The sequence below is a fragment of the Somniosus microcephalus genome, chromosome 3, assembly GCF_052327205.1.
Source record: "Somniosus microcephalus isolate GS21.2 chromosome 3, FLI_Smic_1.0, whole genome shotgun sequence".
Taxonomy (NCBI): Eukaryota; Metazoa; Chordata; class Chondrichthyes; order Squaliformes; family Somniosidae; genus Somniosus; species Somniosus microcephalus.
In genome coordinates this window covers 94,952,699-94,967,416 of record NC_140989.1, presented here as the reverse complement: position 1 = coordinate 94,967,416, position 14,718 = coordinate 94,952,699, and the positions used below count along the sequence as shown (strand labels likewise).

General features: G+C 46.6%; 1 protein-coding gene across 21 annotated transcripts in view; it reads left to right on the top strand.

Moving 5' to 3' along the window:
• The window catches only part of LOC147121217 (girdin-like), a 456,789-nt gene that overhangs the window by 339,013 nt on the left and 103,058 nt on the right, over nucleotides 1–14,718 (top strand). For 18 of the 21 annotated variants that reach the window (XR_015077512.1, XR_015077511.1, XR_015077513.1 and 15 more), the window contains one exon: nucleotides 2,065–2,206. Coding sequence is in view for 18 of the 21 variants with exons in the window: in XM_085981369.1 (XP_085837495.1) it covers nucleotides 2,065–2,206 (142 nt within the window). In the remaining 3 variants the exon portion in view is untranslated. The remainder of the gene's footprint in view (nucleotides 1–2,064; nucleotides 2,207–14,718) is intronic. The other 3 variants (XM_085981375.1, XM_085981374.1, XM_085981371.1) reach the window with 1 other exon arrangement.

Here is a 14,718-nt window from a genome sequence, read left to right as displayed (position 1 = left end):
CGGAGACACTCAATTTTTCAATGGGAGACTGGATAGGCACTTGAGGAAAATAAACTTGCAGGGCTATGGGGATAGAGCGGGGGAATGGAACTGACTGGATTGCTCTAAAGAGAGCCGGAACGGACTCGATGGGCCGAATGGCCTCCTTCTGTGCTGTTATGACTCTGAGCAATATAAATTTCCTGCAGCAGCGTGCCCATATAAAAAACAGACACTTATGTGAGGTACCGTAAATGATGACTAACTGTTAGCCAGGCATCTGGAGTCAGAACGAGGTTAAACGGAATACATTTTAAACAGAATAAGTCCCGCCTTTTCCACAGAGCTCATCACCGGGTACTGCTGTGTGCCGTCACCCGCCGAGAGCTGCAACTGGCCGGGGGGAGTCGGGTATTGGGTGCCCTGAAAATCATGGTGGGCCCAAGAGTTGGAAGGAGAGGGAGACTGGGGAATGGGGGCTCGGTGGAAGAGATGGGAATGGGAGGTCGGGGGGAGAGATGGGGAGAGGGAGACTAGGGAATGGAAGCTCGGGAGGGAGACTGGGGAATAGGGACTCCGGGAGAGATGGGGACTCGGGAAGAGGTGGGGCATGTGGGCTATGGGGAGAGGTGGGGGCTGGGGGGAGTGATTGAGACTGGGGGCTTGGGGGGAGAGATGGAGAGAATGGTTTCCCCTTTTTCCTGGCTTTGGTTTCCCCTCTTCCTGGTTCTTGGAACTTCCCAGACAAACAGCTGCTGGTGTGAAACCACAAATAAAGATTCACAACTACAGGGGACCTAACCTTTTATAAGATAAACCTAATAAGATTTGTAGAAGTCATGTGATCTGACATCACATGACACGGTGTCATGTGGTCAGAACATCACGTGATCAAACCTCCAGCCTGAGTTGGCAACCCTACTCCACCAGTACATCCGGTACAGATGAGCTGCTAACAGCCCTCTACTCACCCCCAGCATTTCAAACATTAACAGCTACAGCACATGGAGGGAGGAGTTATCGGACGGGGGTCTGCAAGTCATTAATCCCCCCCCGCCCCCCCCCCCCAATTTGGCTGGGATCTCCCAGGCAATCCGGCCCTACAATAGCTACCTCGCCTAGTGGAGGCTGTAAACATAGCAGAACCCAGGATCAGGACATCCCTCAATGGAAAAGGACCCTGGGATGGCAATGAACTGGGAAACCCAATGAACTGAAATTGCATCCTGCTGGCAGGGCTCCAGAATTAGACATGATCCTAGGTTAGAGGTTAAAAAAGAAGGAACATTGCAGGAGATGCAGCCAATCCCGGGATATTTGGCTCATCCGGTTTACAGTGACTAGTTTAAAAATTAAGGCACCTGCAAATAAAGGACACCTGATGCAAGTCGCTTAGGTGTCCTTAATTTATAGGTTTCATTGTATATATCTTGTTAAAAAATATATCTTGTTAAAAAATAAACCTGCTACCTAATGAGAAATTCTTAATGAGACTCTGCACATCGAATGAGACCATAACATTTCAGACTAAGTGAAAGTCTGAAATGTGTTCCAAGTGACGGCCACAATCATCGTCATCTGTCAGCTGAATTAAAAGTATTGAGATTGGTCTTCATTGTATTCTTGAATGCAGATTCAGAGCTTCCATCTATTAGCAAAGCTCACACCAGAAGGGTACTTTGGTAAAGTGTTGAGTCTGCTAAACTTTGTGTAACTGCCCAGCTAAAGATTTATCTTGGTGGATAGATTTTAATACAGATGTGGGAGACATAACATGGCAAAGTACTTTGCACTGAAGATGCTATTTTATTAAGCTCTTTTGAACAGTTAAAAAAATTATGTACTTGCATATAATCTAGGATTTTTAGGTAGAATCAATAATGGTGTAACATTTTGAGTATTTTCCAATCTACATGCCAAAGGAGCTGGTTCTTGATAAAACATCTGTCCCAAAAGCTTAGCTTCAATACCCTCTCTGTTACAATCTGATATAAAAATGCAGTACATGCATAAGTAAATTGTTCCAAACCACAGCTCAGAAAACCCCTAATTAAATCCTTTTCCATGTCGATTTCCAACTTTCAGCAGGTATAAACTTTTGGAGTCCAAACTTCAAAGCACGCTAAAAAAATCTCTTGAAATTAAAGAAGATAAAATTGCCAGTCTTGAAGCACGATTGGAAGAATCAACAAATTTGAACCAACAGCTACGTCAGGAGTTAAAGACGGTAAGACCTCAACAAAATATAATTCTTTTCGAGTTTGTTAGAAAAGAACTAAAGCCATTTTCATAATATTAACCACAAAAATACTCAAGTATTAGTTTCACAAACATACACTAAATATATACTTAGGCATGGGGAACACCACCACCTCCATTCTGACTTGGACATCATCATTCCTTCGTCGTTGCTGGGTCAAAATCCTTGAATTTCCTTCTTGACAGCACTGTGGGAGTGCCTTCACCATACAGATTGCAGCGGTTCAAGAAGGTGGCTCACCACCACCTTCTCAAGGGCAATTAAGGATGGGCAATAAATGCGTGCCTTACCAGTATCCCAAGAAAGAATTTAAAAATTTTAATTTATATTATGTACACAACTCTGCATGTTAAGACGGCTGAACTTTTGAATAACACATCTTGTGAATAATGCATCTTGTGATTATATTTTAGCAAATACTGAATAGGCTAGGGAAGCTCCAGAGAAAACAATGGCCCGTATTTCCCGATACCTACGGGTGTGTACGAGCTGTGTACACACCTGTAGGGACGTCAGAAATGCCGCTTTCAGGCATGCGAAGCGCATGTGCTGAAAACCGGCATTTCCGATCTGTCGAGAATCCTCTTGACAGATCGCACGCCTGCCCTGGAGAAGGGCCTCTGCGGGTAGAGCGTTCCGCTTTCTGCAGAACCTCCGCCCGCTGAAAACCGTTAAAAAATCTTACGCCTGGTAAAAACAGGCGTAAGGCCTGCTTTTGCCAGCATAAGAGTTTAAAAAAAGTAAAAACAATATTTTTTTTCACTCATTTATAATTTAAAAATACTTTTAAAATAGTAAGTTTATTTTAGCCCCGTAAAAAAACTTCAATGATTTTTTTGAAAAAATTTAATTTTGTTTAAAATATTTAATTTAATGTAATTTTAACTCATTTTAAAAACGTGATTTAAAAAAAATGTATTGAATGTTTTAGTGTCTTTTTGGGGTGATCTCCATTCATACTTTTGACAGGTCTATCTGTCAAAAGTGTGAAGGGAGATTCCCTTCTTTCATTGGCTCACCTGGCCCACGTGATCCCAGGGACACTTGCGAAACTCATGCGCCCCTGGGATACGTGGGCCCTGCGCATTTCGACTGTGGAGAGGCCCAGCATCGGAAGTGTCCAGACCTCGGGAGCCCTCAGGTAAGTGCGTAGATTTTTTTCCGATTGGAGGCATCCGCACGCAGGAAGCCTCCTATCGGAAATTGCGGGCCAATGTTCTAGAAATTCATGTACACAGACAGTGGGTTTAAAAACACATCTGTGTTGTGTCCGTCAGTAGTAAGACACAGACTGCAGGAGAACGGTACAACAGGTGTTTACTCAACGTGGCTCACTCTGGAACTGAACTGTACAGATTACTACTCAGTGCTATATACAGGTGTGGTCACTGCCGGTACTACAGTATACATGAGCTGTAAAAAGTAGTGCCCCCCTTAAAGGTATATACATTACAATTCCTCCCCTTTTAGATTAACAGTACCATAACACTCATTTAACAATTAAATATCAAACTAATTACAATTAACACTTTTAACATACAACGTCAGCTGAAAATAATCCCTTTATATATTCAGTCTTTGGGGAGGCTTTCTGATCCTTTCTGGATAGCGCCTTTCTCGAGTGTCTCGCTCTTGGTGCGGAGGCGATTCTGGCACCCTGTCGTCGGTTGGGTCATCAGCTTCCGATGCTACTGTTTCTGGGGTAGATGCAACCTGTACGTCAGGTTCCTCACTAGGTACGTATGGGCGAGGCATGGGGTTGACTTGTTCCTGTGACTCTAGGATCTGGTCAGCATGGCGTCTCACGATGTTCTCCCCAACGTCCACTGTGTACATTAGTGGGCCCTGCCGTGTGCATATCGTTCCTGGCTGCCATTTTTCTGTTCGGTAGTCGCGGGCCAAGACTGGTTGCCCTACATTGAAGCTCCTTGTTGGCTTCTCATGGATGTGCTGGAATTGCTTACTCTCAACATCTCTTCGTACATTTGGTCTGAGCAAATCCAGGCGAGAGCTTAACCTTCGGTTAAAGAACATCATGGCCGGGGCCTGGTTGGTGACTGCATGTGTCGCATTCCGGTAGGCGAACAGGAAATTGTCCACCTTGTGCTGCAGCGGAATGTTGTCATTGTACATAGCCTTTATTGCCTTCTTAAAGGTTTGTACGAACCTCTCAGCCAATCCATTTGTGGCTGGATGATACGGGGCGGATGTGTAATGCCTTACCCCATTCCTCTGCCTAAACCTCCAGAACTCTTCGGACACAAACTGTGGTCCGTTATCGGAGCAAATCTGTTCTGGCAAGCCGTTCCTGGCAAAAATGGTCCGTAGGACTGCAATAGTTTTCTCCGTGGTGGTGGAGGACATTTTGATGACCTCAGGCCATTTCGAGTGCGCATCCACGGCTATTAAAAACATTGAGTCCATGAATGGACCAGCAAAATCAATATGCACCCGTTGCCATGGAGATGAGGGCCACTCCCATGGGTGTAGAGGGGCATGTGGTGGTGCATTTTGGACTTTCTGGCATCCTGAGCAGCTCTTGGTCAGGTCCTCGATTTGTTTATCGATTCCCGGCCACCACACATAAGCCCTGGCAAGGCTTTTCATTTTTACCCCTCCCAGATGACCCTCATGAAGCTAATTGAGCACTCTATCCCTTAACTTGGGTGGAATTACCACTCGGGATCCACACATCAAGGTCCCCCGGCACACTGACAGCTGTTCTCTTCTTGTCGAGAATGCTGGCAACAGTGAGTCGCCATGTGCTGGCCATCCCTTCACCGTCAAATCATATACCCGAGACTGTGTCGGGTCATTTCGGGTCTCCTTTTCTATACAAGCGTTAGTTACTGGTAGGTATTCAACTATAGTCGAATGAAATATTTCGACAAGATCCACTGCTGGTGCTTCCTCTGCAGTAGGCAGTGGCAGGCGTGATAGCCCATCAGCATTTCCATGCTGTTTTGTGCCCTTATATTCAATCTCATAGAGGTGCGCCCCTAGAAAGAGTGACCATCTTTGTAGTCGTTGCGCAGTCATCACCGGAACGCCCTTCTTCGGATTAAAAATGGAGACAAGAGGCTGGTGGTCAGTCAGCAAGGTGAATTTCTGCCCGTGCAGATAGTGATTGAACTTTTTCACTCCCCACACTAGGCTGAGGGCCTCCCTGTCAATCTGGGCGTAGTTACACTCGGCTGAGGTTAGTGATCGTGACACAAAGGCTATTGGCCTCTCTGAGCCGTCCGAGAATTTGTGCGACAGCACCGCTCCAATGCCGTAGGGTGACGCATCACACGCCAACCGAATTGGTAGTGCTGGGTTGAAATGGGCCAATACCTCTTTCGATGTGATTAGTGTTTTGCTCTTCTGGAAAGCTCGTTTACATTCGTCATTCCACTTCCATGGCACTCCAGTTTGCAGTAGGGTGTTCAGTGGGTGTAGTATTGTAGACAAATTTGGCAAGAACTTATGGTAGTAGTTTACCAGCCCGAGGAACGACCTCAGCTGTGACACGTTTTCCGGTGCTGGAGCCTTGACTACTGCCTCAATTTTTTCTGGGGACTTATGTAACCCCTCTTTATCGATAACGTGGCCACAATACGAGATCTGTTTTTTAAAAAACTCGCATTTGGGGCAGTTAGCTCGGAGCACATATTCCTTTAATCTAATGAGCACCTGCTCCAGGTTGGCGAGGTGATCACTGTCATTTTCGCCCGTGACCAGGATGTCATCCAAATAACACTGGGTCCCTGGGATCCCTTGCAGGACTTGTTCCATTGCCCTTTGCCAAATAGCCAGAGCTGATGCTACCCCGAATACCAGCCGGTTGTATTGGTAGAGACCTTTATGGGTGTTGATTGTGAGGTATTTTTTTGATGCTTCTTCTACCTCCATTTGCAGATACGCCTGGGCCAGATCAATCTTAGTGAAGCATTTCCCTCCAGATAGCGAGGCGAAAATATCTTCAATCCGCGGAAGTGGATATTGCACGGTGTGAAGGACTGGGTTCACTGTTACCTTAAAGTCCCCACAGATGCGAACCTTCCTTGGTTCCCCAGGCGTGCTGCTCAATGACTTTTTCATCACAGGGACGATGGGTGTAGCCCACTCGCTCCAGTCTACCTTGGACAGTACTCCTGAACGTTCCAAACTCTCCAGCTCTGCTTCGACGGCTGGGCGGATCGCATAAGGTACCGGTCTGGCCTTAAAAAATTTTGGGCTTGCGTTTTCTTCGATTTTAATTGTTGCTGTCATGCCTTTCATTGTTCCGAGTCCTTGCTGGAACACTTCTTGCGCGTCGGTTAGGATCTTTGACAGTCGCCCAGGTGTGACGTCGTCATCCTTTTTGGCAGCCACAGTCAGTGCTTGTATGGAATGCCAATCCAGCTGTATTTTCCGGATCCATTCACGTCCCAGTAATGGTGGTCCTCCATCTTGCAATACATACAGGTCTAGTTTTGGTGTTTCCTTACCGTTATATATAACGGTCACCCTTATTTTTCCTTTGGGGTAGACTTTTTGCCCCGTGTACGTCTTCAAAATAATTTTTGTGTCTCTCAAGGGTATGTGTGAGAATAGCCGCTCGCAGTCCCGTCGGTTTATGACTGTTAGGGCTGATCCTGTGTCCAATTCCATTTTTACTTGGACTCCTGCTATCTTGAGAGTGACCCAAATGGTTCGGTGATCCTCCGTTTTGATCACATTATGTAGTTTCAGACAACTCGGCTCCCTGTTTTCGGAGTCGTTATCACTCTTTTGTTCGTCTGAACTATTCTCCGTCACCTTATGTACCTTCTTGTACTTTTCTTTTGGAGATTTCTTATTGCTGGTTTTCTTTCCCAACCCGCAGACCCCTGCTATGTGTCCTACTTTTCCACACTGTCTGTACACTTTGTCTTTGAACCAGCAATCATTGTGGTCGTGTGTTGTTCTGCCGCAGCGATAGCACTTCTCTGTTCTGTATGACATTTCGTTTGTGCCATATTCTTGCGGTCTCTGTTGTATCTCTGCAGTGCCCCGTGCTGCTGCTTCATATGATACCGCAATGCTGAAAGCCTTGTCCAGCGTAAGGTCCTTTTCAGATAAAAGCCGTTTCTGGGTTCCTTCACTTTGAAGCCCACACACAAACTTGTCCCTTAAGGTATCTGTCAGTCCCGTTCCAAACTGGCAGTGTTTCGATAGTTTGCGCAGTTCTGTTAAATATTCAGCATTGCTTTCATCCTTATGCTGGTTCCGTTTGTGAAACTTGAATCTTTCTGCTATCAGCAGCGGTGTGGGGTTTAAACGTTCCTGTAGTATCGTCACAATGTCTCCAAAACTCTCTTCCACTGGCTTCGCTGGGGTTACTAGATTTCGTAATAAGCCATACGTCTTTGCACCCATTAAATTTAATAATACCGGCGCTTTCTTGTCATCTGACACCTCATTTGCCTTGCAGTATACCTCTATTCGTTCGACATATGTAGTCCAATCTTCGACTTCATTGTCAAATGCGGTGATACTGCCACTCTTCGGCATTTTGGGTGTGGTTTAAAATGGCGTCTCCCGCGCTTTCCTTCCTCCCCCGCTGCTGCCAACGCCGCTCTCGGCGGTTCTCGTGGCAATGGCGGCGCCCTGTAGGTTTCGCGCGCTTCTCCTGCACTGCTGCCAACGCCGCTCTCGGCGGTCCTCGTGGCAATGGCGGCGCCTCGCGGGTTTCTGCGTATCTCTCTCCCTCTCCTCGACGCTTTTCGGCCCCTGAACACCGGCTGCGCCCTGTGCGCTCTGCCCTCTCTCTTTCTCCCTTCGACGCTGCTCGGCCCTTTGCTGTGCCGCCCGGTCGGGCTCTAGCCCGCCGCTGTCCGGGAGGGGTCTGCGCACTACCTGTTGCCAGCCCGTTTCGCTGGACCACCGCGACTGGAAAGCCAAGCCTGGCTCTCAATAGCCTCCCCCGCAATTCTCGAGTCTCTGCTGGATGACTGGGCGGTTGCCCGTGGTCGACGCCCGTGTCTCTGGCCTTGACCTCCAATCTACTGGTCTCCAGGAACGAATCCCTGGGAGGTGATGCAGAGTTGCAGGTAGGATCGAATTTGCCTCGTCGCCAATGTTGTGTCCGTCAGTAGTAAGACACAGACTGCAGGAGAACGGTACAACAGGTGTTTACCCAACGTGGCTCACTCTGGAACTGAACTGTACAGATTACTACTCAGTGCTATATACAGGTGTGGTCACTGCCGGTACTACAGTATACATGAGCTGTAAAAAGTAGTTCCCCCCCTTAAAGGTATATACATTACAATCTGCACTTCAAGTTTAAATTTGTATGCAATGGGCCAGATTTTTCCACTTCAACATTGTTACAAATGAAGACGAATTCATTAAAAAAAACTCATGCCCTCCCCAAAACAATGCTGCCATCCCAAGATAGAACCATTGGCAGTAAAAATTTGTCAAGTTGATATTTCACGTGTTATATCATTTTTGCCTTTGTGATACTGAAAAATACTGAAAATTGTATGAAGATAAACATGCTCCTACTTCATCTTGTCCCCCTAGAACTAAAGAGGAATACTTACATACACTGTAGAAAGGTCAAAATACATAAAACTAAATACCTTAACATTGGTATGTGAAGACTGGAGTCAAAGGGGGACAAACTGGGAGCTCGTTTTGCCTGTTGTTCATGCATAAAATGGGGACAAAAAGTACCAATTCAGCAGCACAATTTGCTATGCCCAAACTGCGTCTGAAATATGTCCAATGCCATATTGACTTGGGCAATGTTTAGACATCCCTGGCAGCCGTCTTAAACAGACGTTGGACCCCTTGCATATGCTGATATGAGGCCTAACGCTTGTTTAAGGAACCTGCTCTAAAACTGGTCAAAAACTAGTCTGAGCGTTTTCCAGGCTCTATATAGTGTCCTAACCAGCGATCCTTAGGGGAGCACTAATACCCTGTTCCTGTCTAACAGACGCAATGAAAATAGCCTGATGCATATTTAAAAGTGCCAACACCATCAAATCAGAAGATAATCAAAGAATGTGTTGGGTGGCTACAATAGAAGAATGAGGAAGAACTACACCTTTGATAGATAATCAACATATTTTCTCATTCATCAGCCCTTGTGTACAAGTACAACACTTCCACATGCAACATCACAGATCCCTTTGTTGACCACCTCACCAAGCTGCTACAGTAAATAATAATTCTAAAAGGACTAAGAGTGTTAAAAAAACAAGCCTGAAGGCTTTGTGTCTTAATGTGAGGAGCATTCATAATAAGGTGGATGAATTAGCTGCACAAATAAATGTAAACGGATATGATGTAATTGGAATTACGGAGACATGGCTCCAGGGTGATCAAGGCTGGGAATTCAACATTCAGGGGTATTCAATATTCAGGAAGGACAGGCAAAAAGGAAAAGGAGGTGGGGTAGCATTGCTGGTTAAAGAGGAGATTAACACAATAGTAAGGAAGGATATTAGCTCTGATGATGTGGAATCTGTATGGGTAGAGCTGAGAAATACCATGGGGCAGAAAACGTTAGTGGGAGTTGTATACAGACCCTCCAAACAGTAATGTTGAGGCTGGGGATGGCATTAAATGGGAAATTACAGATGCATGCAATAAGGGCACAGCAGCTATCATGGGTGACTTTAATCTACATATAGATTGGGCTAACCAAATTAGTAACAATACTGTGGAGGAGGAATTCCTAGAGTGTATACGGGATGGTTTCCTGGACCAATATGTCGAGGAACCAACTAGAGATCAGACCATCTTAGACTGGGTATTATGTATTGAGAAAGGATTAATTAGCAATGTTGTTGTGCGAGGCCCCTTGGGGAAGAGCAATCATAATATGAGAGAATTCTTCATTATTTTGGAGAGTGAAGTAGTTGACTCAGAGACTAGGGTCCTGAATTTAAATAAGGGAAACTACGATGGTATGAGGCGGGAGTTGGCTAGGATGGATTGGGGAACGTTAATTAAAGGGTTGACTGACGGTGGATAGGCAATGGCAAACATTTAAAGACCACATGGATGAACTACAGAATTTGTTCATCCCTGTTTGGCATAAAAATAAAACAAAAAAGGTGACTCAACCGTGGCTAACAAGGGAAATTAGGGATAGCATAAGATCCAAGGAGAGGACATTTAAATTGGCCAGAAAAAGCAGCAAACCTGAGGATTGGGAGCAGTTTAGGATTCAGCAAAGGAGGACAAAGGGATTAATTAAGAGGGGGAAAATAGAATATGAGAGTAAGCTTCCAGGGAACATAAAAACTGACTGTAAAAGCTTCTATAGATATGTGAAGAGAAAAAGATTGGTGAAGTCAAGCGTAGGTCCCTTGCAGTCAGAATCAGGGGAATTTATAATGGGAAACAAAGAAATGGCAGACCAATTAAATACATACTTTGGTTCTGTCTTCACAAAGGAGGACACAAATAACCTTCCAGAGATGTCGGGGAACATAGGGTCTAATGAGATGGAGGAATCAGTATTTGTAGGGAAATGGTGTTAGGGAAATTGATGGGATTGAAGGCCGATAAATCCCCAGGGCCTGATAATCTACATCCTAGGGTACTTAAGGAAGTGGCCCTAGAAATAGTAGATGCATTGCTGGTCATCGTCCAAAATTCTGTAGACTCTGGAATAGTTCCCATGGATTGGAGGGTAGCTAATGTAATCCCACTATTTCAATAAGGTGGTAGAGAGAAAACGGGGAATTATAGACCAGTAAGCCTGACATCGGTAGTGGGGAAAATGCTAGAGTCCATTATAAAAGATGTAATAGCAGAGCACTTGGAAAACAGTGACGGGATCGGACAAAGTCAACATGGATTTACGAAAGGTAAATCGTGCTTGACTAATCTACTGGAATTTTTTGAGGATGTAACTGGTAGAATAGATAAGGGAGAACCAGTGGATGTGGTGTATTTGGACTTTCAGAAGGCTTTTGATAAGGTCCCACATAAGAGATTGGCTTGCAAAGTTAAAGCACATGGGATTTGGGGGTAAGGTACTGACTTGGATAGAGAACTGGTTGGCAGACAGGAAGCAAAGAGTTGGAATAAACGGGTCTTTTTCCGAGTGGCAGGCAGTGACTAGTGAGGTACCGCAGGGATCGGTGCTAGGACCCCAGCTATTCACAATATATATTAATGATCTAGACGAGGGAACTAGATGTATTATCTCCAAGTTTGCAGACGACACAAAGCTGGGTGGGCATATGTGCTGTGAGGAGGATGCCGAGAAACTCCAGTATGATTTGGACAGGTTGGGTGATTGGGCAGATGCAGCATAATGTGGATAAATGCGAGGTTATCCATTTTGGTGGCAAAAACTGGAAGGCAGATTATTACCTGAATGGCAATAGATTGGGAGAAGGGGAAGTGTAACGAGACCTGGGTGTCCTTGTGCACCAGTCGCTGAAGGTAAGCATGCAGGTGCAGCAGGCGGTTAAGAAGGCAATTGGTATGTTGGCCTTCATAGCGAGAGGATTCGAGTACAGGAGCAAGGATGTCTTGCTGGAGTTGTACAGGGCCTTGCTGAGACCACACCTTGAGTATTGTGTGCAGTTTTGGTCACCTTATCTGAGGAAGAATGTTCTTGCCATGGAGAGAGTGCAGCGAAGATTCACCAGACTGATACCTGGAATGGCAGGAATGACGTATGGGTCGATTAGGCTTATATTCGCTAGAGTTTAGAAGAATGAGAGGGGATCTTATTGAAACTTATAAAATTCTAACAGGATTAGACAGACTAGATGCAGGAAGGATGTTCCCGATGGCGGGAGAGTCCAGAACCAGGGGTCATAGGCTAAGGAGTAAGCCATTTAGGACTGAGATGAGGAGGAATTTCTTCACCCAGAGAGTGGTGAACCTGTGGAATTCTCCACCACAAGACAATTGAGGCCAATTCATTAAATATATTCAAGCAGGAGTTAAATATATTTCTTAAGGCTATGGGGAGAAAGCAGGGACAGGGTACTGAATTTGGATGAATCGCCATGATCTCATTAAATGGCAGAACAGGCTTGAGGGGCCGAATGGCCTACTCCTCCTATTTTCTATGTTTCTATGTAGCAGCAGATGTCCCCAGCAGTGAGAAGGTTTGCTAGGGCTGGGAGGTATGTAAACTTACCCTGCGGTGACAATAGCCAGAATGAGCAGGCACTGGGATTCGCATCTCTGGCTGGTTTCCCTCAGGTGCCGAGTGCCATGAACTGCGCACACGTGGCAATCCAAGCACCCCCAGATCATCCAGGAGCATTCGTCAACCGCTAGGGATTTCATTCCATCAATGTTTAGCTGCAACCATCAGAAAAGATTCATGCAGGTCTGCGTTCCCTTGGAGCTGCCATGATAAAACCGGCGGCAGTGAGTGAGGAGCAGCCTGACCAGAGCGGGCCTGCGTGGGAACACTGAGCATCGGCGGCAGTTCAAACCGGCGGCAGTGAGTGAGGAGCAGCCCGACCAGAGCAGGCCTGCGTGGGAACACTGAGCATCGGCGGCAGTTCAAACCGGCGGCAGTGAGTGAGGAGCAGCCCGACCAGAGCGGGACTGCGTGGGAACACTGAGCATCGGCGGCAGTTAAAACCGGCAGCAGTGAGTGAGGAGCAGCCCGACCAGAGCAGACCTGCGTGGGAACACTGAGCATCGGCCGCAGTTCAAACCGGCGGCAGTGAGTGAGGAGCAGCCCGACCAGAGCGGGCCTGCGTGGGAACACTGAACATCGGCGGCAGTTCAAACCGGCGGCAGTGAGTGAGGAGCAGCCCGACCAGAGCAGACCTGCGTGGGAACACTGAACATCGGCGGCAGTTCAAACCGGCGGCAGTGAGTGAGGAGCAGCCCGACCAGAGCAGGCCTGCGTGGGAACACTGAGCATCGGCGGCAGTTAAAACCGGCGGCAGTGAGTGAGGAGCGCCCGACCAGTTCAACAGCAGGGGAGAGAGGTAAAAAGTAATCAAAGTGTGACGTCACCAGGAAGCAGGTAAGTGATTGGCTGGTGAGTATTTCTCTCTTTTTTTAAACTTTAACTCTGGTTTATAGTTTCTAAGTTCTCTCTGGTGTAGCAGGGACTGTTGGTAAACCAGTTAACTGTAGTGTAATTAGTGGGATTGATTGATTTAATTTAAATTCAGTTAATTAAAGGGTAAGTCATGGCAGGACAGCCGGGCCCCGTGATCTGCTCCTCCTGCGATATGTGGGAAATCAGGGACACTTCCTGTGTCCCTGACAACTACATGTGCAGGAAGTGCATCCAGCTGCAGCTACTGACAGACCGCATTGCGGCGCTGGAGCTGCAATTGGATGCATACTGGAGCGTTCACGATGCTCAGGACATCATGAATAGCACATTTACGGAGTTGGACACACCGCAGGTAGAGGTTGGACAGGAAGAAAGGGAACGGGTGACCAACAGGCAGAGTACTAGGCGCAGGCAGGTAGTGCAGGGGTCCCCTGTGGCCATCCCCCTCTCCAACAGATACACCACTTTGAGTACTGTTGGGGGAGATGGCTTATCAGAGGAAGGCAGCAGCAGCCAACTTCCTGGCACCAGGGGTGGCTCTGCTGCACAGAATGGGAGGAAAAAGAGGGGTAGAGCTATAGTAATAGGGGATTCAATTGTAAGGGGAATAGATAGGCGTTTCTGCAGCCGCAAACGAGACTCCAGGATGATGTGTTGCCTCCCTGGTGCAAGGGTCAAGGATGTCTCTGAGCGGCTGCAGAACATCTTGGAAGGGGAGGGTGAACAGCCAGTTGTCGTGGTGCATATAGGCACCAATGATATAGGTAAAAAGCGGGATGAGGTCCTAAAAGAAGAATATAGGGAGTTAGGAGATAAATTAAAAAACAGGACCTCAAAGGTAGTAATCTCAGGATTGCTACCAGTGCCACGTGCTAGTCAGAGTAGAAATAGAAGGATACTTCAGATGAATACGTGGCTAGAGGAATGGTGCCAGGGGGAGGGATTCAAGTTCCTGGGACATTGGAACCGGTTCTGGGGGAGGTGGGACCAGTTCAAACCGGACGGTGTGCACCTGGGCAGGGCTGGAACCAATGTCCTAGGGGGAGTGTTTGCTAGTGCTGTGGGGGAGGGTTTAAACTAAAATGGCAGGGGGTTGGGAACCTGAGCAGGGAGACAGAGGAAAGGGAAACAAGGATAAAAGCAAAAGATAGGAAGGAGAAAAACAAAAGTGGCAGTCAGAGAAATCAACGGTTTAAATCAAACATGGCCACAGTAAATAATAATTCTAATAGGTCTAAGAGCGTTAAAAAAAGCAAGCCTGAAGGCTATGTGTCTTAATGCGAGGAGCATTTGTAATAAGGTGGATGAATTGGCTGCGCAAATAGAAGTAAACAAATACGATTTGGTTGGGATTACGGAAACGTGGCTCAAGGAAGGCCAGGACTGGGAACTCAACATCCAGGGGTATTCGATATTCAGGAAAGATAGGCAAAAAGGAAAGGGATGTGGGGTAGCATTACTG